The sequence below is a fragment of the Drosophila gunungcola genome, unplaced genomic scaffold, assembly GCF_025200985.1.
Source record: "Drosophila gunungcola strain Sukarami unplaced genomic scaffold, Dgunungcola_SK_2 000001F, whole genome shotgun sequence".
Taxonomy (NCBI): domain Eukaryota; kingdom Metazoa; phylum Arthropoda; class Insecta; order Diptera; family Drosophilidae; genus Drosophila; species Drosophila gunungcola.
Genome location: NW_026453197.1, coordinates 4,239,583 through 4,262,865, shown reverse-complemented (window position 1 = coordinate 4,262,865; position 23,283 = coordinate 4,239,583). Strand labels below are relative to the sequence as shown.

At 39.4% G+C, this 23,283-nt stretch overlaps 4 protein-coding genes across 9 annotated transcripts; 2 read left to right on the top strand and 2 right to left on the bottom strand.

Moving 5' to 3' along the window:
* Positions 1 to 33: 33 nt before the first annotated feature.
* Positions 34 to 3,902, bottom strand: LOC128262799 (GATOR complex protein Wdr59). The gene is made up of 6 exons (XM_052997310.1): positions 3,480 to 3,902; positions 3,203 to 3,413; positions 2,859 to 3,142; positions 2,625 to 2,798; positions 716 to 2,569; positions 34 to 259 (listed from the first exon to the last, which is right to left on the bottom strand). The coding sequence occupies exons 1-6, from the start codon at positions 3,789 to 3,791 to the stop codon at positions 185 to 187; spliced, it is 2,910 nt and encodes a 969-aa protein (XP_052853270.1). The 5' UTR covers positions 3,792 to 3,902; the 3' UTR covers positions 34 to 184.
* A 619-nt stretch (positions 3,903 to 4,521) lies between these two features.
* LOC128262373 (uncharacterized) lies at positions 4,522 to 9,431 on the bottom strand. The gene is made up of 2 exons (XM_052996575.1): positions 8,963 to 9,431; positions 4,522 to 6,928 (listed from the first exon to the last, which is right to left on the bottom strand). Exons 1-2 carry the CDS (start codon positions 9,016 to 9,018, stop codon positions 4,867 to 4,869), a joined length of 2,118 nt encoding a protein of 705 aa, XP_052852535.1. The 5' UTR covers positions 9,019 to 9,431; the 3' UTR covers positions 4,522 to 4,866.
* Positions 9,432 to 11,496: 2,065 nt separating this feature from the next.
* On the top strand, positions 11,497 to 13,739 carry LOC128261585 (uncharacterized). 3 transcript variants are annotated; one of them, XM_052995361.1, is made up of 4 exons: positions 11,497 to 11,947; positions 12,892 to 13,072; positions 13,131 to 13,216; positions 13,312 to 13,739. In XM_052995361.1, the coding sequence occupies exons 1-4, from the start codon at positions 11,558 to 11,560 to the stop codon at positions 13,447 to 13,449; spliced, it is 795 nt and encodes a 264-aa protein (XP_052851321.1). In that variant the 5' UTR covers positions 11,497 to 11,557; the 3' UTR covers positions 13,450 to 13,739. The 3 variants fall into 3 exon arrangements, with proteins under 3 accessions (XP_052851321.1, XP_052851320.1, XP_052851319.1); XM_052995360.1 differs by having other exon boundaries at positions 13,291 to 13,739; XM_052995359.1 differs by having other exon boundaries at positions 13,281 to 13,739.
* Positions 13,740 to 16,369: 2,630 nt separating this feature from the next.
* LOC128261385 (uncharacterized) lies at positions 16,370 to 22,565 on the top strand. Of its 4 annotated transcripts, none has more exons than XM_052995057.1 (5): positions 16,370 to 16,422; positions 16,486 to 16,593; positions 21,462 to 21,577; positions 21,636 to 21,775; positions 21,832 to 22,565. In XM_052995057.1, the coding sequence occupies exons 3-5, from the start codon at positions 21,479 to 21,481 to the stop codon at positions 21,956 to 21,958; spliced, it is 366 nt and encodes a 121-aa protein (XP_052851017.1). In that variant the 5' UTR covers positions 16,370 to 16,422; positions 16,486 to 16,593; positions 21,462 to 21,478; the 3' UTR covers positions 21,959 to 22,565. The 4 variants fall into 4 exon arrangements, with proteins under 4 accessions (XP_052851017.1, XP_052851016.1, XP_052851020.1 ...); XM_052995056.1 differs by having other exon boundaries at positions 16,371 to 16,422; positions 16,474 to 16,593; XM_052995058.1 differs by having other exon boundaries at positions 16,392 to 16,422; positions 16,468 to 16,593.
* Positions 22,566 to 23,283: the final 718 nt, after the last annotated feature.

The following is a 23,283-nucleotide window of genomic DNA, read 5'->3' as shown; positions in this document are numbered from 1 at the left end:
TGTGTATAGTTCCACTTAGCTTACCCTCTTAGCTTAGCTAGTAAATGGTCATATATTTCTCATTGGTATGCAAATCGTACAAAAATTTTCGCTTATTGACTAAAAAACACTTAACTATTTGATATCCACAGCGATGAAAAGAAAGATTACCAAATTTAGATCCACACGGCAGTCAAGTTCAAGCTCAGCTCAGCAGTGCTAGTAGCTCCGATGTGCGCTCCAAGCACTTGCACCCACAGGTTGCACACACCTGGTGTTTCTGTAAGAAAAAGAATATATATGTTTATTTTATGATATGGCTAGTAAAAAAGAAGATACAAATCTCTGAAAGTTTCCAATAATGGCCTGTGTCTGACCCCAAACCATATGATCTTTTTAAAAAGAAAACGGACTCTTCTATAATTCTAAACTCTACTGACACATTTAATTATCTAAAAAATTAATAATAGACGTAGCTATGCATTTATAGGTAACAGGTTTAATGAAGGTTCCTGATGTTTATTTAATTTAAATTATAAAATTGTTGCAAACTAAACAAAACTAAGTTTTCGGTTAAAATTTTTGAATTAAAATATTTCTGGATTTATTTTTTAAACAAAAATAAATGTATCTTAAAAAATACATATATCTTTTGATTTGTAAAAGCATCAGAAGGCTCAAACAAAAAAAGCAATCATAGCTAAATCTAATAGTAAGTCTTAGGAAAGGTACTCACCTCAAACCACTGCATCATGTGATCCATGTGACCGCCATGGCCACAGGCCAGACAGGCGTTGGCTGCTCCCTTCACGGGCAGACGGCAGAGGACACAAAAAAGTACGGGTCGCTTGCAGGGCTCGCACTTGGGCGTCCGCTTGGGCTTGGCACACGTGCCGCACTCGGTAACGAATTCCACACCCTGGACGGGCGGTGGCATGTTCTGGGTGTGCTTGAGGATCAGGGCCCGTTTCGAGAGCAGCTGCCAACCGAAGAGAATTTCGGCGTACGATCGCTTAAACTGATCGAACAGTGGCACCTTGGCGCGCCTGATCAACGAACAAGCATATGCATCCGGCTGGACCTGCTTCACCTCCAGATCCAAAGAGTCGGACCAAGAGTTGCTGCGCAATTGCTTCAGTTGCTGGCAAGTGATGGATGAGAATGAAGACTTGACGTCTAGCGGCAGCACCGTGTGGTACGGGGAAATCTGTAAGTTCAGCTGTGGCGGAAGTCGACTAACCATTTCCATAATGGCACCGCCACCCGTCGGACACTTGTCAAACAAACAAGCCAGCAGGACAGCAGTCTGTATGTCACCGGAGCTGGCATAATGCATTATCAGCGATTCTAGCAGGGATTTCTTGAAGGGATCATTGTAAAACACCAGCTCGTTGAGCGTCTCATGAGGGACTTGGGGTGTGGCTATTAGTTCGGCCAACAGCCACACGGGCACCAAATCTAAGCGTCCATGCTGGCGACAAATTTCCCCATTTCTCCGACAGGTCTCCGCTATGTTGTGCTTATCCAGCGAGAACTCCCTGGCCATGCTGCGACTGATGTGGAGCATACTACTGGTGTCGTATACGTGCACCACCGGACTTCCATTCATCTGCCGGATAGCACGCTGTTTTCCAGGTTTCCCCGAAATCATTCTCTCCTGCAGATAAAACGAGGCATTGGCATCCCGCTGGGCCGTGGCCATTACATTGCCCAGCAATCCACTGCCATTTATGGCAGAGAAAGTCCTTGGCGTGAGGGCCGTGTGCTGACGCAGGGTTAGCCTTTTGTTGTTCACCGGCTGGGCGAAGGTGGTCAGCATGCCAACGGCATTGAAATGCACCCCCGATGTACGTGGATATGGAATGCAGGCATCGTGCAGGGTGCTGGACAGAGCTCCTTCCAAGCGAGGCGATTGTAACAGCAGTTGACTACGATCCGCTCCTCCCACAGCTGCCACCCTTTTCTTCATGGCCGCCACCAGGGCGCGGAGACACTGCTCCAAACAGGTGCGCGATTTTTTCACGCGCTGCAAAGAATTGCAACGCAGCACCTTAAGCAGAACGCCACTCACCTCGCTGGAAAGCGTGGTGCCTTGGCAAAACTGAAAATCTGGCGGAGCACTGGGACTTGGATACGAGGTGGCGAAGGTCACCTGCAGGATCACTGTATGCCCGCCGGCACAAATCTTGAAGCAGGCGTACCGCTTAATGGCATCCAGCGTGTCCACCTCCACGTGGGGCATGTTCGTGTTGAGGAGCGAGAACTCGTGGTGCAGCGAACAAGTGGGCTGATCTGTTAGAGACCTGGCGATGTGCGGCTCCTCGCGGCGATAGTAACCACCGCCAAAGCTGGGAGAGCGGGCCATGGGCAGCGTGTTGCATGCTCCGTCACCCGTGGAAATGGGTAACGAGGCGGCTACCAAAATTGAACGTGGATGCAGGAACTCCGGTGGAGTAGGCACTCGCAACTCACTTAGGTCCGGCTCGAAGCGGGATTCCTCTTCCTCGGCAGACGGCTCGCAAAGTTTCAGCATATTGTCGTCAATTTTCCACACTCTCAGGGTTCGATCCCTGGACCAGGTCACCAGTTCCTAAAGGAAACTTAATGTATAGTCTCGAAAATAGGAGTTTACTTTGGGTATTTACTATTTCTGTGGAACTCTCGCGATTGGGACGCCAGGCGAAGTCCAGAATGACATCGGTGTGACCCACAAAGGAGCAAATGGGATCCGTTTGCTTGCTGTTGCTCCAGAGTAGCAAGCTATTCTCGCCGCGACCCAAGTGGGGCACCACAATGCTCACTAGACCGTTGCCAATGGGCTGCATTAGATAATTAAAGTAAAAGGTGCATATCTTATACAAATAGATAATATATATTACCGTGTATCTTGCTCTCCACACGGGAGACATGGTGGTGATGATCTTCTCCGCCCTGCGTGGATTGCAAACATCAAAGTACTTGACCGTTCCATCCTGACTGGCGGTGGCCAGGCAGGTCTCCCTTTTGTGGCTCCAGTTGATGCCGTGAACTCTATTCAAATGCGCAGTGATGTAGTGTGTGGGGCAGCTGCCCTTGCGAATGTCCCAAATGCGTAGATCTCCATCGTGGGCGGCAGCCAAGAGGTTGCCAGAAACGCGATTAAAGCCCACTTGGGTGGCACCGGCTAAGGAATATAATATTGAACGTATTAGAGAAGCCTTGGGACACTTTTGAACACACTCACACATGCAGACGGCATTCAATGACAAGGCTGGTTTCCTGGGTTCCCTCAAGTCCCAGATGTGCGAGAAGGTGTCTATGGAGCAGCTGACCAGCAGATTGGGATCCTTGCCGTGCCAGTCGATGTCGGTCACGGTGCGAGTGTGCCCGCGCAAGGACATCTCGTAATGGGGCTCTGCAATGCCCCAGCGCACAATGTCTATGTGCTGACTGGTCTGGAATTGGTAGGAAAATAAAAAAAAATTAATATAGCCCAATAATAACGTTTATGTATGCCTCACCGCTATGGCGCAGTACTCTTTGCGACTGGGACATATGGCGAATTCCGCCACTGACACCTCGTACTTGGACTGCCGCTCGTGGCGGCGCAAGGAACCGTCGTCCTGACCCAAGCGCTGCAGGGCCAGGTGACCGCGTCCCGCGAGTAGCACCCACTGCCCGGAGTAGTCCACCGACATGGCCGTGGCCTGGGAATCGCGATGCTCATAGTATTTGTTGCTCTGTCTGATGATGTAGGTTTGCTCTGGGCCGGTGCCCCCTGATCCTCCGGCTCCGCCGCGTTCCCCCGGACGCAGTGTCTCTGTGGGTGGCATTTGGTCTGCTACTGGGAGTGCTCAGACAACATAAATTCTACTATTTAATCCATTTTTGCAACGAACGAAAAGAAAACGAAAAAACTGAACTGATAAGAACGATGGACAATAACAACTAGGGAAGGAACAAAAGTCGATCATTATGCGATACTATCGAATGCAACAAATGCATCAGGGATGGATTGCATTTATCGTTTATCGAAATTGTTTGTTTTTTTTTCAAATAGTTAGTTGTTAAAATTACAAATATTCCACGAAACCAAATCCTTATATGGGGGTTAAAAAATGTGAAATTAAGAAACACATACAACGTACGTTGACAAGGTTAAAGTGAGATGCAGACTTTCTTGTATTAAAGTATAGCTGGCATACGTACCGTATGAGTAATTTTATTGAAGCTTTGAAAACATCTTAAAGCGCTAATATAAATAAACCCTCTTATTAAACGATAATTTTTAAATTGGCTCATTATTTATTATCGAATGGTCAATAAAATATATAGTTATAAAAATAGTATAAATTGATATTAAAAACATTACAAAAATTTACTAAACAATTTTAGTGGGCATGTTTAAAAAAATAATATTGTTTTAAAGGGATTTTTGTAATTGACTTATTTAATAGTCCCAACAGGCAATTATTTTACTGTCCCTTTTCTTGATTTTGTTATTTTTAATTTAATTGATTTGTAAATCAAAACCAAGAACCCAAGATCCCGAGTTAACAATGGCAAGCCACCATCATAAGTTCGTTTATTTCCTCGTCTTCAGTAATAGTTTATTGTTTATTTTACACACACAAAGTAATTCCGCGGATATTACGATTATTAGTATTTTTGTCAGTTTATTGTCCTCTAAGTAATTGGGAAATAGACAAATTCCGCTATAACTACCGTGGCTATATAAGTAGGTGCATAAGACTGGGAACTCCTTACGGCAAAGGCTAAAATTGGATTATTATTTATACAATCGTCGGCTATTTCATAGAAATAAACTAGGTTTTTTGGCTAAGGCTACGTAAATGGGTTTCAAGTCTTTGACGTCGAACACTCCATTGAGGAAAAAGGTTCGTAAGCTTATCTGTGGCAATAGCAAAACATCTTGAGAGCCGGATCGTTGAGGCAGTAGCTCTGGCTGCCGTACAGATTCAACCGGCTGATGGTGCCCGTCAGGACGGTCGTGTAGCCCGTCATCCGCACCGTGGACTCAAAGACGCCCAGGCCGGGCTTCGTCTGCAGCCGCAGGGTGATGTCCACCGCATAGTCCGTGGATATGTTCTTCACGATCTTCGAGTGCGGCGCCGCAATCAGGGCCTGCAGTATGGAGTTCAGGTAGAGGGTCCTGCACTGTGAGCTGTCCTTCAGTCGATTGTTAATGAGGCGCACCAAATACCTCGCTGCCCGCTGCACTCGCTGGTCGTTCGTGGGCAGCTCCTGGCGCTGATGACAGGTGCACCAGTGGGCGGCAATCCCAGCCTGCTCGCACGTCCTGGCCGCCGGAATGGGCACGAACAGGCTGATGCCCCGGGGCAGAGTGCTGTCCGGCTCCTCGAGCTCAGCCGATCTGCGCAGCAACTGATCCGCCTCCAGATCCCGCAGATTCAGCAGCTGCACCATTGTTGCATGCACATCGAACGGTGTGGTTAGTCGGCGGGCATTCAACCTTAGATTCGCTATCGCCTCCGGATACCGCTCGTTCATCCAGGGCGGATAGAGCATTATCATTAGGGGCTGTCGCTCCTCCATCATTCCCTGGTAGGTCCGGCGAAAGGAACCCCATCTCAGTCCGTGATCTGAAAGCAGCATCACCACTGTGCGATTGAGCACTCCCGATTCTTGCAGCTGCGTCAACTGCATCAACATGGCCTTGTCCAGCAGCGAGGGGAAGTTGAAGTAGTCATGGGTTAGGGCCACCGTCCAGAAGAAGGAGAAGAACAGCTGGCGGCTCATCCGGGGCACCAGTTTCCTCATGTACTCCAGCAGCACATCCGCCGTCCGGCGGCTGCCCATGCACAAGTGCATGTTGAGGTCCTTCTTAAAGGCCACATTCCTCTCCATCTCCATGATCATGGGCCGCAGATAGTAGTCCGTGGGCTGCTTCCTGAACCCGTTCTGGTTGTAGTTAAAGGACGACAGCAGGGCCACATCCTCGGCGAAGGCGGTTCGATAGCCAGCCTGCTGGTAGCGTTTCCAAATGAAAGAGCACCGATCGTAGGACCGCAATGACTTCGGCGTGCAGGCCAGATTGAGTTCCTGGTCGTCCAAGCCACTCAGCAGGGGCACTATGTTGGGAAAGGTGTTGTCGCCCACCTTGTTGTAGCCCCACAGCTCCACGTGGGACAGGTGCTTCCGGATGTAGTCCGCTGTTTGGCGCATCTGGCGCAGGAAGTTCAGGTGCGACAGGCTGTCCATGCCCAGGAGCATCACCGACAGACGTTCATGCGCATCCTTGCTCTTGTTAAAGCTAACCCTTTCGGTTCCGGGCTTAATTGATGCTCTCACTCGTGGCTTGTCCACCGCAAAAAAGTGACAGTCCTTGTAGAAAAGCCTGTCCGAGGAATCATAGCACCACATGCAAATGAACTCCGAGTCGAGTGGCAGTTGCACCACCTTGTCCAGTTTGAAACTCACACCCGGACTGTATGTGTTATCGGAGTCCGACTTGCGTTTGACTTCCGTGAAATTGCAGCTCACGGAGGACAGATCGCTGATGTTATAGTAGGCTAGGAGCTCGCCGGCGTCCAGATTGAGGAGCAGCTGCCCCGGCACCGAGTCACTGGTCCGGACCAGCGCCCTGTTGCAGCTGTACGGACGCGGCTTGAACATGAACTGGGCAATGGTGTCGTCGGTGACCTCGAAGTGCGGCATCCGGCAGCCCGCCGTGTCCACGAAATAGGCCGTCGTCAGATTGCCGCCGTAATGGTCCTCGAGGCGGGCCATGAAGTCGAAGCCATCGCGGAAACGGAGCAGCTTCGTCCGGAGGTTATAGTCCACGCACAGGTAGGAGAACACGCAGAGGCAGAAGATCACAATCACAATCTTCTTGAACTGACCACGATTCTTGTTCATGTTGTAGTAGCGATAGTAGTGCTGCAGGTCCCTCTTGGTCATAAACTTCGGATCCAGCAGGTATTTGCTTCTGTTGGAAAACAACACGATTGTGATTAACTTGATTTGTGTGTCAGGCAAGAAAAGCCACGTAGAAATGTTTACAATGGGGTCGAGATCTGTCAAACGTGTCTTGAAAATCGTCTAGGTAATAGAATTTATTCGATTAGTTTTGAAAACTTGTCTAAAATAAGTTATTGTAACTTCCACAAGCTAGGTTCATACATTAAATATACATAAATAAAGTTTAAAAACAATAACGTGTTTAAAAACCATTTTATGTAAATCTGATTGTTTAAAAAATGTTCATGATGTATTAACCTCGTGTTAGGGCGAACACCGTAATGGGTCAGGTCAAATTATTTTCGTTTATACACTTTATAAACTTACGTAAGCCTTTATAAATAACTTTTAATTGTAAGTCAAGAACGAATTGGCTTGATCTTATAAATGACTAAAAAACGTGATATTAGCTTAAGACGCTATGCTTCACTATATTAATGCTGATCCAAGGTTCACCAAGCAAGTCCCTGGTTTCGTGGTACATTCTCAATCTTGTGTTTTTTTGATAAAATATTTACCAATAAAACTGAAATAATATTCAATTTAGTGAAATATTATAATTAATAGGTTTTTTCGATTTCACAAATTTTGTTGTATATTTTTGATAAATAGTTGAAAATTAAGCAGATATGCAGTGTGCTGTATACAGAGTACAGAAAAAATATATGTAAACAAACTTAAAATTAATTAAATTCATATTATTTTGGATAGACTATACAAATTATTAACTGTGGGGCTTTCCAATACTAAGTGTGTTTACAATTCAAAAATTTGCTACAATGAAATTGTTATAAAATCAGTCTAACTGGTTTCTTAACTTTGCAACAATTTTTCCAATAGTTTTAAAATTGATGAGGTTCATTGCCTTTGAAATTCACTTAAGTTCCTCTTATAAACCGATGACCTTTCAATGATTACCGCAGACTTCGGTTAGGTTCATTGTATTCTCTTAAAAGCTTAACAGTTTTTTATGTTGTCAGCCATTAATTAAGGCAACAAACAATATAATGAATGCCCAAGACAAGAGAGAAGTGTTCCGAGTGGCCACTCAGTCGAAAGTCCTTAATTTGCTGCCCACCTAGGCAATCCTCAACCCACTTTTAGGCCCAACAACCCACCGCACCCTCCAGAAATGAGGTTCCTGTTTCAAGAAATACCGGAGAACGTGATGCTGTCAATGTATTCCGATTTAAGTCGGGGCTAGCTCATGAATATGCAGCCGAGGAATGCCCAACGCAGTAGGCAATACAAAATGAACATACAAAATACTGTTGCAGTGTAAGAAAGAAAAGAAACACTGAGGAAAAAGAGCTTGACTTAACTAATGGGTTTTAGGGTTTTTAACAATTTGCGTTGCATCGAATTTGAGCAAGTTAAAAACCTATTTTAAAGCATTTTAAATATATTTTTTGTATTAATAATTTTATTCACTTGTAATTTTACTTAGCTTTTTATCCGGTGTCTATAGACTACGAGGCTTGCCTTGTAAATCCAAGTTTGTTATAAATTTTAAGTTTTAAATCAGAAAAAAAAGATTAGGATTTAAGTTTAAAGTATGCCTAACCAAAATTAAATTAAATTAAATTTAAATAAATAACGTTTTTATACAAAATTTAAACATAAATTACGATTTTTTTTGATCTATCAAACTCTTCCTGAAGTTTTATATAAAATTTTGTTCAGTGCAATCCATTTTCTCCGGGCCAGGTGAAATCCATTCAAAAGAATTTTCTTTCCAATCCATCCGATTGTGGACAAAAACAAATTTTCAATTGACACTTGGAATTGCATTTTACTCGAGCAAACACACGGGGACATCGAAGGTATAAGGGATAAAGGATAAAGGGGCATGACAAGTGGAAAGGGATAAGCGTTGAAATGGCATTCGGCTTGAAAGCTGCAAAACAAACGATGACACACAATGACACACCTGTGCTCAACCCCTTCCCCTCCCACCCCCTTTTTTTTTATCCTTTGATGTCTGTCCATTTTTGGTACTTACTCATAGCTCAAGTCGCCGTATTTTCGCATGTCCTTTGCCGTGTAGTAGGTACGCATCTTGGCGACACTTGCGAATGGTGATGCGCCCAAAGTTCCCCTAGTTTCACCCCCACACCCCCCCTGCTCAAGTCCTTGACATCCTGTTTGCTTTCTAGTTAGTCCGCCTTTTGTTTTGCTCTCCGTGCTCTGCTTATTCCGCTAATTGTTTGTGGGCCACATTTTATGCACTTTCGATACAACAATTTTCACACGACTGCACTCGCTCGGCTGTCTGCATATCCTTCGCTCTCCGCCCTTGTTGTTTTTTTTTTCCCCAGTTTGTGGTGATGTGTGATGTTGTTGTTTTTGTTTGAGTTTTCAATTGCCACGCTTTTGCTGCGAATTACTGCGGATTTGTTTCCGTTTCAGTTGGCACCTCGTCGCACACTGAGTTCCGCAGGACTCAGAACTTAGGACTCAGGACTCGGAGGCTGCGGGCCTTCAGTTGACTGAAGCTGGATTACTGCCTCTCTCTGGCTCTCCCTGTGTTTTGACAGTACCGTTACTCGGGTGGGTGGCTTGGGCGCAGGCGCGTGTCCGTGACAGATGCTCCAGGGATGCTGAGCACCGGAAACCACACTGAAAGAAATCATAAAAGAAGTTTGTAATTAGAAAAACTCAAAAAAATAATTGCCAAACATTTTGCTTAAATTTGTATCAATAAATTTAGAGAGCAAACTTTTTCATTGACTGTTAAAGTTAAATTTATTTAAAGTTACATTTCGAAAACTGAAGCCCTGTTGTGAAGACATTTTTGTGTCCCGTTAAGTGTTAAATTAAGAATGTATTTTTTATTTATATAGATTTAGTAAATTGACTATAAAATGATTTTTTTATTGATTGGTTTTTAAGCCATATAATAGAGCTTTGCTGAGAAACTTTTTTTATTTTAAATAAATTTAAAATTAATGCTATTTTGGTAATAGAAAATTAAGAATTACAGTCAGCCTTTCTCCTTTAAATGTTTTTTTTTTTGCATTTTTGTATTTTTTATAATATATTTAAATAATACGCTCTTTTTAAAGAGATAACACTTTAAAACTGTCTTCAAAAAGCCGGCTTTCGATGTTTACCTGTATATGGGCTTTATCTTATTATTTAATAAAAAAAGCAAATATGTCCTTAATCAAAATTGAAGTTTATAATAAATTGATTATTTTAAGAGTGTGTGTTTATCTTTTGTTGTAACAAGTTCGGATAAAATCATAATTTCTTTTAACGATATATTTTAACTTATTTAAGTATTTTAATTACAACTTAAGTTGGAGTCATTAAATTATAGTAATATAATAATAATAATAATATAATAATATGATTCCACACTTATGTACAAACAAAACACATATATATACACATATATAACATTTTGTTATTGACTTGTTTTTGCTCAAGTTTATGGATTATTGGCTGCCTTTTATTACAATTTGCATGCTGCAATGACCCACACTGGGTAATTAATCGCTGGAATCCTTTTGCTTAGAAATGTTGTATGGCCAATGAACCCTGATTTGCAAATCTCCCGCTGTTCCTTTTTAGAAAATCTATAACTTTGTTGTGGAAAAAGTTCAGCTCATTTATATTAAGAAAATAGTAAAGTTTGTTTTTATTAAAATCTTTAAAATTATTTTAAGAGGCTTATAGGAGTTCTCCTTGTTTTCTATTTTTAATATATATATTAAATCTTGAAAATTTATTGCACTGTTTGATATTAGTAAAAGTTAAAATATCTGAAAATTTTTTTGTACATTGAAATTTAAAAAGAATTTAGATTAAGATTTACTTTATTGGAGCTTTTTGGAAAGAAAGGTAATTGTTTTCATGTTTTAAACTGAAATTTACATCTTAAACTTTTGTGACAAAAATTTCAAAATATATAATGTGCTGTAATCCGAAAAGAGTCTTTTATTAAATGTAAATGCACCGCATTTCAAGGGTTCTTAGCATGCAAAAAACTTAATAGGCGCCCAAACAGGCAGCCATTCAGCGCCAAAAATGGGAGGACACCTGCAGCGAGGAGTCAACTGAGTTCGTGGCCATTCAGGCCATAATTTTTCGGGCTTAACGAGCAACAAGTGGAGGCGAATCGAGCCAAAGGACATTCGCATTCCGCTCATTAGGCAGACCTACCGAAAAAGCGCAACAGGCTGCAACCAACACACACACCCAAGTCCTCCCACACACGCACGGCAGATGTGTGTGAGTTAATAACTTGGCTGCAGGCAGAACATGAATTCTGATGTTCGATAATTACAGCAACAGCCATTGCCAAGGCGCAACAACAAGGACGCCGAGTGGGGGGGCTGAAATCGTAAATCAAAGTATGAAAAAAGCATTTCACTGTTGGACCAGCTCCATACCGATTAACAAGCGTCTATAATGCTTCATTACTGTAAAAAAAAAAACGAACAGAAACAGCAAAAAAGCCAGTGAAAAGCCAAGGAATTGGCTGCTATAAAAGCGTCAAACGCATTGGGCCAACGCTTCAGTTGAATTTTCAAAAGTGTCGCACGCAGGACAGCCTTGACATTAATAAGTTTCCCGCCAGGAGCATACCAGAATGCATCACCCACCTGGGCAGAGACCAGTGCTGGCAGTGCATACAGTGCATGCTGCCAGGCGTCAATCTGCCAGGAGGAGGAGTCGGAGCCTCGCCAGGAACGAGAAGTGTCCGGCCGGCAGAACCTATCACCTGCCAGCCTTGTTGATTATCCTGCTCGTCCTCATCCAGAACTTTGAGCTGCACATGTGCCGGCAATTAATGAGCTACCCGGGCGTCAAACGATCCCAGGATCCCAAGGCCCTCACCATCGGCGGCAGTGCAGCCGGAGAGGTTGCATTGCCGGGGGCGGGCGATGGGGATGACAAGCGGGCGGGCGGAAGGTCGGCTCCCAGCCAGCCGGAGGAGATTTTCAGCGCCCCGGCCGACGAGGGCTACGACGAGTATCCGGTAAGTAAAGTCCCCTAAATTTTTAGCAAAAATTTCCGCGTGGGTCGTAACTGCTGGCCACTGGCCCGCTTTTTTGATTCCCTATCACCTTACACACAATTTGTAATTTTATATTTTTTATTTGATTGCTTTTCGGCTTTGACCCTAAGCTACATTTCCCCCCGAAAGCTGAGCTGACGTCACAATACTTTGATTATGCCAGGTGCATATTAGTGGTGGGCCTAATGTTGGCCGGCTCTTTGGCCAAAACACCTTTAGCCTTAAATTAAGCATTTTGTGCGGGCATGTTTGATGCGTGGGAAGTTGGTTTAAAGTACTTGGAAAGACATTAAGCTAATTGAAAGTGAAGAGACAAAATAGTAATTGCAACAGCATATCTTCACATAGAAAAAAAATCATTTTTTCATGGTTCTATATAAGATGACTAGATAAAAAGTATTAAATATGACTAGATCATAGCGCATGATAATAAGTGTATTTTGATACACCCCCTTTGTTGCATGCTTTTCAGATTGAAAATTATAATATAAATAACAACAATGTTATAGTTCGTTTTTGAAAAAAGTTCTTCTTAAATGATGAGTTCTTGATGGATTGATGATATGAAATATGACACTTCCATTGGTGTAACATTGCATTGAACTCTTTTGACCGAACAATATTTTTTCCACCTTTATTTGTATTTGCTAGTTTTTTCCCTAATAAAGTAAAGTAAAATATAGGATAGGTTCATTAAAAAATTCATATTTAATAATTGGTCAGACCATTTTAATAGTATTAAAGGATTGATGAAAACTTAAAAGGGTATTTTTTACAATTAATAAGCCATATGAAAACATATAAATGGTATAGTTTAGAGAAAAGCTTTTATAGAGTGAACTGTTTGGTTTTAAATTTGTTATTGATCTGATTTTCACTATTATCATATTTTTACACACATATAGATGGTGGTTCCAAAGCGTGCTGCCTTACTGCTGGATCGGCTAATGGTAGCTTTGCATCATGCGCTCGAACAAGAACGAAGTGAGCAACGAATTGGCGACTTCTTCGGGGACAAAAACATTCTCAATGGCAAATTGGGCGAATACCACAATGGATTGGAGCCTCATCAAGTGAGGGAGGATGGTAAGTGTGGATATGGATTCTAATTGAACAAACTAATTAAACACGATGTGTATTACAGGAATGTACAGCGATGATGATTCGGGAACAATGTTGGATTATGATTTCAAAGATTTGAATCAGATCAATCGCGCCACTGGCGAAACAGTAAGTTGGAACATAAAACCTAAATTGCAATATAAGACATAAAATTAGCAGCGCGATGTGTAAGAAAATTTCAGTTAATGCCAAAGAGCTTTCAGAGAAGAGCGGGCGCAGATCGATCTGGAACTCCCTCGTTAACCGGTTCCCCATCTGGTCCCCGGCGAATCCCATCATCCGGATCCGGCGGTGGCCGAGCGTACTGGCGTTGCTATTTCAATGCCGTCAGCTGCTTCTGAAAAACACCAGCAAAATATCCGCCTCTGGAGTGGGTTAAAAAAGCCCACACAAATATTACATAAATCCCAACTGATCTCCAGAGTGGTGTTTCTCAAACTGTTCAATGTCCATTTGGTTGCTGCTGTGAGAGTTGTTCGCGCAATTAACTGAAATCCCCAGAGTTCTGCAATTGTATCTAGTGGTATCTGTATCTAGTATCTGTATCTGTATCTGTATCTGTAACTTTAACTGTATCTGTATCTGTGCATTTGTAACTCACTGTGAATCTGCGTTATAAATAAACAACCAACGATAAGTCAAACATCATTCATAAATAAATTAATTCAAACACCCACACTCGTATGGGAATATAAATTCTATATATTTGAGGGTAATTTCAGGTAGACAGGTAATCCTGCCTATCCTGCCTAATGCTGACTGACATAACCATAAATCGCAAATCTGAACTAATAAATTGCATGCCCTCAACTCGTGCTTCATTGCGATCTATTTTCGGTTTGCAAATTGTGGGCGTGCTACAAGCGGAAGTACTTTTACTATCTGTCGATATCTAAATCTGTATATATTTTATAGGGCGAGGACTTTAGGTTGCATGGCTTTACTGATATACTATAATAGGACATATGTAATACTTTAGCTAAGGTAAGTCAAATTATTGATTCTAAAATTGTAATAATGTACTTTATAAGACATTTGTAATCTAAGTCAATTTAGTTTATATATGTGTTATTATAGCTCATTACCGTATTTTTGCATATAAATTTCCAATTATTGTTCAAATATTATTTGTATACAAACATTGCATTATTAAATCAATTTAAATATTAATTTAATTCGCTATGCTACTTTAATTCCTTTTAATAATAACACCTTATTGAAAAATTTAAGATTTTCCACCTTGCTACTATTTTAATATCCCTCTCTGCTTTTTATGCAAATCAACCACTCGAACTTCTGGCAAACTATCCACCGCCGATTGCCAACTCAAAGTTAATGCATAATATTAGCTCTGGGTCAACTGCCTCTTCATGATGAACTGTTAAACTAAACTGGCGATCGGTTTAATGTGCATAGCACGTTTATTGCCTGGCCACCTTGGCTGCGAAGTCGAATGGCAAAGTTTTATTGGCCAATAGCGGCTATTAATGAGTTTGTTGGAGCACACATTAATAGACTTTTATGTACATCTAATTGCATCCATTAATTGATGACCCGGCTGCGTTTGAGTTCAACTATTCGCAAGAGCAAAAGTCGCTTCCCAAAAACATAGAAATAATATATCCATAACAACCTTTTTCGACTATTAGATACCTGGCAACGAACAAACTTTATTGAGCTTTTTGGCAATGCCAATGAACAAATAAATAAATAATTTTTGTGGAACTGGTTATATAATCTTTTTATTTTAGGTACAATATAATATAATTTACGATTTGTTGATAATTAAATTTAAAAAATGTCAAAACACTTATACGTTGCTTTATATATTTTGTTTGTAAATAAAGAAATTCATTTAATATTTGCCAAACCTCATAATAACAGAATATAGTTTGTATAAGTCGAAAAATTATTCATGACATTAGACATTTTTCATATATACAGGTTAAATAAATTTTATAACTATAGGTCTCTACAGCTCAAACTTATTTTGGTGGATGATTCTTTATTTTACAATGAATAAATTTCCCTGCTTTCAGCGGCGGAAATGATCATCATTCCAGGAATGCTATACAACTTTATATTATTCGATTACCGCGTATAAATATCTAGATTCATGTGTGCTCTTGTCATAATCTCACTTTGGCACATGGCGCGATTTTATTATCGAATGGCCATAAATCAATGGCGGACGTAAAGCCATTCGTTGAGCCTACGCCTACTGTTCAGTGCATTTCGACTCGTTTCATGTAATCTCTACGTCATAGATACTGGGCCGCTAAGTATGCAACAGGTGCCGTTATTCTACTGCTGCTACTCACCACGCCAATGAGGTGGGAGCGGGTGGTGGTTAATCGGTGGTCCACGTACTCGCCTCGCAGTGTCCATGTCCGTGTGGTGAATTAATATGCCGCATGTTGCTCATACGCCCCGTTGTACGCGTAGAAAGCATATTCAGTGTTGACATTTTGGATATGTATTCGAACGGGGGATGCTCTAGGCGAGTAAGTAATAGAAAGTCAGAAAAGCATTTGCAAACATTTAATATATTTTTGTTTATTTATATTATTGCCTGTCATAAAAAAAAACAGGAGAAAGAATTTGGTTATTAAGATTAGTTTAACTCTAAAGTTTGTCAAATGGGTGGTTCAAATATTTTAGAAACTAAAACAGAGTTTTATTTATGCCCCTGAAACTTTTGTTAGTTTTTCATTACATACCTTATTAACAAACATTTTAAAAATAATGTAACAAGTTACTTAAGTAACTTTTAAAAACTAGAAAGATATTTTAAGAAGCTTATTTAAGTCAAGATAAATTATATGTTAAAATTAAATTAAAAAATAAATAAATACAAATAAACAATAAATTTGTTCCGTGTATTTATTAATTTATTTTTATTTAAGATCCAAAAGTACTTATCAATATTTTAACATATTTCCACTATTCAGATTAACTAGTCTTCTGTAGTGCCTTGGTAGAACTTCGTTTTTTAATGATCACCACACCTCATGTACCCTCTTCATATGCCAGGTACTATGGACAAGTGTTGGTCCTGCAGTGTCGCTTGACATGAGGCATAAAGCTTTGCCTAAGCAGACGCCCCCAAACGAATTACCCCAACCACCTCCCCTCAGCCCCCGTTTTTGCCCGGCAGCTCGTGCTTCCTGCTGCTTCTGCCGCTGCCGGCGTCGCTGCCTTGGGTGCTGTTTGCTATTTTGTATATAAAGCCCGGTAGCAGGCATCGCCAACATCGAGTTACCAATTTCCCTTCTTGGCGTTCACATCGAGAGTGGCAGCAGCAGCAGCAACAAGTAAGCCCAGTCGAAGGATCAGATCAGAGCTTCAACCATTTAAAGTCACAGGTGTTTGTACAGTTCGCGAAATTATCAGATTGACAAATTTCCCGGCGCCAGATTTTTCCAATTTACCGACGCCAATTTAATTGCCGGCGATTCCCAATCTCATCCAGTCGCAAAGTATCGGTGAGTATCGAACATGTGTGTTTACCTTTGCCAATTGGGCCTGGGCGATTAATCGTAATGAGCAGTTATTTGTCTCCCAGAATTAATTTGTGGACGCGGAAAATGTGCCACAGGTGAATTATTGCACGGAGAGAGAGTTATTGCCGGTGATATAAAATCATGTAGGTTTCACTAGAAACATTGGAAAGCTATGTCTAAAATTTCTTTTTAAAATTCAAGTATTTTGTTATTAAATGGTTTTATTTACATAAAAAAATGAAAGTTAAAAATAAATGTTTGCAAAAAATATAGACAAAATTATAGGTACAAAACGTCAATAAAATAAAATTAGGTTGAAAAGCTAGATGAAAAATGGAGATGTCACATAGGTCAAGCTGAAAAAAAAAACCCTTTCAAGTCATTTCTGAAAAAAATGATTTCCAATCATATTAACTGCGCCTTAAATTTTTACGCAATTTTAAAAATGTTCATATTTTATGAATAATTGAAGCCAATTTGTTTTTTTTGACTCAAAGATGCTCTCCCTAAATTGAGTTCATAAAAGTTCCTGCAAATTGATGGACCTTAAACGACATTGAAGGTGAAGAAAGGTTATTTTTTTGCCCTGGAAAAACACCCACAAGTTGACGAATATGTGCAATTCATAGGCAATCCCACCCGTTCCTCCTTATTTTTGTAATGTATTTTTGTTTTGAATATGTCAGAGTAACCTTGGCCCATGGGACTTTCCCAGGGCCACCTAATGACGGAAGAAAACAGGAGGCACTGTTTCATCCGGCTCATTGAAAATTATGTGAATTATTTATGAAGGGTAGAAAAATCAGGCACACGCACAAACCATTCACTTCATTTGATTTGGACTTCAATCTCGATTCGAGTTGCTGATAATAAATAACTTCACTTGACTTGGCTTGTCTTGCTTTGATTTGGTTTGGTTTGGTCGATTCCCGCCGAAACCGCAATCAAATTGCATTTAATATTTATTAGAATACGCCTACAGTTTGCATGCCTGTGGGTTAAGGGCATCAATGTGGCAGATAATTTTCCGCTGAATTTTCCGGGGAGAAAAGCGTAGGAGAAGGTCCAGCTTTTTGATTGTTTAAATTATGATAAATAATATATATGTATCATTTAAATATTTAACTAGCTTCATTACAGCCAGCCCATAATTTAGCTCCAGGAGTAACAATTATTTTTAAGTATTTATTTTTGAAATTCCGTCCCACGTTTTCCGCAAATTGATACAAAAATGTACGCGAGTTGCAAACTTGTTATCAAATTCGGTAAATAACTCTTCCGCCTTGCCAAAGCCACTTTGAACCGCATTTTCCACAAATCAGAACGTAACCACAACACGGATCCCCAAGAAACTCGATACAACTTCAAGTGTTCCACACCCTCGCGCCAAAGTGAAACATGAAAAACATTTTAATACGTATTTGAAGATGTCTGAAGTATCCAGTTTTCGGTGACTGACTGACGTAATTTTAATTTCTCTCTCGAAAATATCATATGACCAGATAAATCACACGGCCAAGGACACGGCCATCGTCCTGCCGGCTCCTGTCAGACATACATTAATGAAGCCCACGCCAGGTCCTTGTGGCAAATATTTGCTCAGCGACATTTGTTCTTAGCTAATTTTAAAGTTCTATTCGCCGCAAGCGAAAAATGTGACGAAAAAATGAAGGGAACTCAAAGTTGAGCCGGAATTAAGCCGCCGGATTAGACAGGATACTGAGGCAGGCACTAAAAATCCACGTGAAAATTGCATTTTCTTTTTTTTTCCACCTTTTTTTTTCATTCTTTTTTTTAGCACTTGCAACTCTTGCGCTGCGACAGCGAGATTATATTTCCAATTAACATTGGAGCATTATTTATCGGTGGCAATAAATGTGTCCTGATTATGTTTGGCTTTGGCTTTGGCTTTGGCTTCTGCTCTAGGGTCTGGCGGTGGTCCCTGCCTGGTTTTGGTCTTTTATTATTCCATTTGATCTAGCCAAAGTTCGCCCCGTTGGTGTGTAGAAATTAGCCTCCTTGTCATTAGTTTTTATTTATCACCCACTAACCATTAGCTGCTTAATCTAACAAATATTTCATGAGCTCAAAGTTGAACAGACCTGGTTGTGGGCATTACAATTATCTCTGTCTGCCTATATGCGCTTGTAAAGTGTTTTAAGAGTTTTGCCTGCACTTTGGCCAATCAAAACACGGAAATGTTTCCATATGTCGGTATTGCTGTAACCCAATATATATATATATATATCAATGTGTTAATAGCACGAATTAAAGTGTATTTTTTTGAGATAAGAAAGCAAAGCGAGAATTACAAAAGTGATTAATATGTCTAGTGAAATTGCAATAAATTAATTCAATATTTATATTAGATATTTGAAATAAAAAATTTAATTAATTGAACTTTGTTTTTGCTAAATAAAGATAAATATGATATTGACTTAAAGGAACTTACAAACTCTAAACAAGTGTTTAAAATGTTCAATCTATTAAGTCATCTTTAAACTTTAATATTAATACGATTTAACCAACTATTTTAAAGAAATAAGTGCTTTAACGTACATTTAGCCTTTATTGGCATTTTCTTGGAAACAGCAAGTTAATTTGCAATTCTGATTTTTGTAACCATAAAAACCTTTCTCTGCCAATGCATGCACATTAGCAGTTGGTTGAAATTCAAGAAGGAGAGAGTCCTTTCACAGGACCAACTAGGAGTAGCTACATTTTACGAGCTGCAGCAAGCAAATGAGATAAGTCATTAACATTTACGGCCCACATCGTTGAGGTACTCGACGGGCCACGTTCTCAGTCTATGGCTTTTTATGCCAGCCACAACGATTCTGGCCCTCGTTTACCTGTTGCGTGCTGTTGATGATACTGAAAGTCATTTGATGACCTCATTTTCACACAGACTAAACGAACGTATCTCCGGGATTTATGTGTGTCTCCGTTGCTTTTTTCAAGCTGCGGCTGTTTATGAATTCATTTGATGTGGGTGAAGTTTTCCTTTTGATTTCACACCCTCTTCAATTACCAATTATGTCATAATTTATGTTATGTAAGTAATTAGTTGCTGATTTTTATTGCCTAAGAATTTGCCGAGAACTGCGGTCATTTATTTTCTTTTACATTTGATGTGAATTACTTTTATTTGATATGCTTAATATATGACGTTGAAATTGAGAAGATAACAAAATCAAATTAGAAAAACTATTAATATTTTGGCAATTTATATGCACATAATATAAATAAATGTCTGCTAATACACTAAGTTGACTTGTAGTTTGAGTAACTTATTTGAAATCTTATTTGATGATTTAAATCATGTTTTTTTAATTGGAAAAGAAATAGGTCATAACAAAAACATTAAAAATGTAGTATAAATACAAAATCTAAGAAAACTTTAAATACGGTAAAACTTTTATAAAGCTTGGTAAATAATATTAATAATGATATTATATTAATATTTAATATTATATTTGGGCAGCTTATATATTTGTACATTAGCTTATAAACTTTATGTTTTTTATTGGGCTTTCCTTATTTAACCAAACAATCATATATCCTTTTCAATTCCACAATATAAAAGTCTCAATTTAGAAATCCAACCCGCTACATGTGGTATAATTTATTTATACATCAACTCTTGACCTTTTTAACTTTTGAAGAACTGATTTTGTAACCCTTCGCTAAATCCATTTTCAATGAAAGTTACTCAATAAATACTCAAAGTCATAACAGGAACCCATAACAACTCGAATCACGTTCATTGTCAGGTCAGCTTCGGATGAAATCAATTAAAGTTTGGCCAACAAGGCTTAAAGGCCATATGTCCGGGCTATTGTGTGGCTGCCACACGTTGCACCATCGGCGCCATTGTATTACGTGTGAGTGGGGCTGTTGCAACGCTTGAGTTGCAGGTCCATATCCGTTTTTAATTGCGGAAATGCACTTAAGCCGGGCTAAGGTGAAAAACAGGAGTCTGAGGCTGAGGCAGCCAGTACTCCGCTGCCACCCTCTCAGAAATGCTCGTCACGTTTGTGGCAACAAGTGTTCTGATTCACTTCAATCTGCTTTGTTACGAGTCCTTTCGAGCAGCTCTTACGCAAAAAACACATGTAATAAAACAATAAATACCGGTAGAAAAAAAAAATCCACTGAAATCTGACCTTTAATTAAAAATGTGGCTAGTGGAACTTTGTAGCAATTTTTTTCTTGCCATTGCATGACCCCCTTGACAGCACTCTGAGCTTGGGGATTAGCCGGGGATAAGGCCGTAGCTTTTTCCTTTGATGTTGTGCAAACATTTGCATTAATTGGAATCCCACAAAAGTGCCCAGCTATATTGCCATTAATTATAATTTACATTAATTGGCTTAAATGGGTTGCAAATAAAATAAGTTTTCAAGCTTTCGAAAGGTGACAAATCATCATAGCGGGTAATTTTAACAGTAATTTTGACTTGTATTTTATCAAAAATATTAGCACCTTTTTATAGACAATTTTTCAGAATTTAAATGTATAAATATAAGTTTTCTACTCTGAAAACTTTATATTAACCTTTTTTAATAAATATGAATAAATATGAAAACTTGAAATAAAGGAAAAATGCGAAATTCTTACAAAAATCACTTGTATGATAATAAAGGTATTTAAAGGTATTTAAAACTATGCAACGAAAAACAGGAAGAAAACTTCGAAATAAATCCTCATAATTTGCGGATTAAAAATATATTGCATAGTGTATATAGCGTACTTATAGCTTTATAAGTGATTTAACAAACCTAGTTAGTCCTAGTCTTAATACATTTGTGTTTTGAAAATATTATAACTATTTTAATTTTGTCTTTCAGTTGAGAAGCGCTTCAAAATGATGAAATTCGTGCAAATATTATTGTGCTACGGCCTGCTCCTGACTGTGCTCTTTGCCCTCAGCGAGGCTCGACCTTCAGCCGGCGAAGCTGGACCCGTGAGTATAGCACCTTAAAGTCTGTAATTAACAAACATTATGGGATAATCCATTCAAGGATTCGGATGGACTGGACGGACAGGAGGCTGAGGACGTTCGTGGTGCCTACGGAGGAGGCTATGAAATGCCAGCCCAGGCCATCTACCCAAACATTCCCATGGACCGACTGCAGATGCTCTTCGCTCAGTACAGACCCACGTAAGGCAGATGCACAGTTCGTAGGTAACTCTCCGATCATTGGTTAATTTAAATAGTTACAGCGCCTACTTGAGAAGCCCCTCCTACGGCAATGTGAATGAACTTTACCGGCTGCCCGAGAGCAAACGCCAAGTCAGATACCGGCAGTGCTACTTCAATCCCATCTCCTGCTTTAGGAAGTAAGTTCCCAGCCAGCAGATTGATTGTCCGCAAACCAACAGGCTCTTGGATCCATTAACAATTCAAGCATTTCAACAAACCAAAAATGAAGTTTAGCATTATGGATCACCACAAATGTAACGCAAATATTTAGTGCAATTAAACTAAAGCTAAGACTCAGCTATATCCAAATCTATATATATATATGTGTACACAGAAATCCAAATAAGTTACTTAACAATTTAAATGTCTAAAAATGAATGAAAAAATGTTCCATTGTAGTTACCAAAAATAATAAATTATGTACTTATTTGAATATTAGCACAAATGTTAAAGATTATACTATTTCGTTTCTTGATTTTTGCTTTGCATATGGTGTGGTAAAATAAAATTCAATGCTTCCCCAAGCTATTCAGAACGTATTCGAAATAAAAAGTGCTTTTGTAAATTTAAGTGTTCCAGCTCTTGTATAATAAAACAATATATAAAATAACAAAACTAAGAATGCGAACTTGGAGTCATTTAATACCTACAAAACACTATACATGTAAAATAAACCTCTAAACTAAAGTTATAATTATATACGTATGAAATAAATACGCCCAAATGTTAAAACAAAAAATGTTGTACTTTTTAGTAAAAGAGGGGTGCTTTCTAATCATTTTTCATTACTTTCTAGTGCTTTAATTTTATAGAATCATAAACTTTGTTGTTAATAGAAAGTGTGGCTTGCTATTAAAAATGTGCCCGTGACTACTTTGGAGTTATCAAATAATCCAAATTGTTGACTCTAGCCATATTGAGCAATACACGATTTGGAAAACAGACAAAATCTCCCAATTATGTAATTTCACTTTTAAAAGTCAGATTTTCTGACTTTTTGGTTTTTTGAGTTTTATGAAAAGGAGTTAAAAATTCAGTTTTTGACACTTTTTTGACAGCTTGGACATTAAGCAATTTTTAATGCTTGTCAATTTATAAAAGAAACTTTGGTTCGTCGCCAATTCGTTTTATTTATTTTATTTATAAAATTAAAAAAAATATGTTTTTTTTTAATATTTGTATTTAATTACATTTTGGTGAGCTTTTATAAACTTTATTATAAGAGTTTAATTAAACCTTTTTGTTCCTTATTTGTTTATTAATATTTTTTATTTTTGCTTAGCAATAATGGTGAATAGACAAAAGTATCTTAGTAAATTTGAATCACATCTAATATTTTATGAAAATACATCTTGGGCTTCTGTTTTGGGCTTAGCTTAAAATAGTCTGTTGCCTCTGAGGCAGTATTCTTTAATTTTTCGAGGAATAGAGTCTGAAATCTTTTATCACTGATTTTTTGGGCCCTA

Coding starts and splice junctions, on each gene's coding strand:
- LOC128262373 (XM_052996575.1), bottom strand. CDS start 9,018: ATGCGTACCTACTACACGGCAAAGGACATGCGAAAATACGGCGACTTG. Junction 6,929..8,962: donor TACGGCGACTTGAGCTATGA/GTAAGTACCAAA, acceptor GTTTTCCAACAG/AAGCAAATACCTGCTGGATC.
- LOC128261385 (XM_052995057.1), top strand. CDS start 21,479: ATGATGAAATTCGTGCAAATATTATTGTGCTACGGCCTGCTCCTGACT. Junction 21,578..21,635: donor CAGCCGGCGAAGCTGGACCC/GTGAGTATAGCA, acceptor AATCCATTCAAG/GATTCGGATGGACTGGACGG. Junction 21,776..21,831: donor TTCGCTCAGTACAGACCCAC/GTAAGGCAGATG, acceptor TAATTTAAATAG/TTACAGCGCCTACTTGAGAA.
- LOC128261585 (XM_052995359.1), top strand. CDS start 11,558: ATGCATCACCCACCTGGGCAGAGACCAGTGCTGGCAGTGCATACAGTG. Junction 11,948..12,891: donor AGGGCTACGACGAGTATCCG/GTAAGTAAAGTC, acceptor ACACACATATAG/ATGGTGGTTCCAAAGCGTGC. Junction 13,073..13,130: donor TCATCAAGTGAGGGAGGATG/GTAAGTGTGGAT, acceptor TGTGTATTACAG/GAATGTACAGCGATGATGAT.
- LOC128262799 (XM_052997310.1), bottom strand. CDS start 3,791: ATGCCACCCACAGAGACACTGCGTCCGGGGGAACGCGGCGGAGCCGGA. Junction 3,414..3,479: donor AAGAGTACTGCGCCATAGCG/GTGAGGCATACA, acceptor TACCAATTCCAG/ACCAGTCAGCACATAGACAT. Junction 2,799..2,858: donor TGTGGAGAGCAAGATACACG/GTAATATATATT, acceptor TATCTAATGCAG/CCCATTGGCAACGGTCTAGT.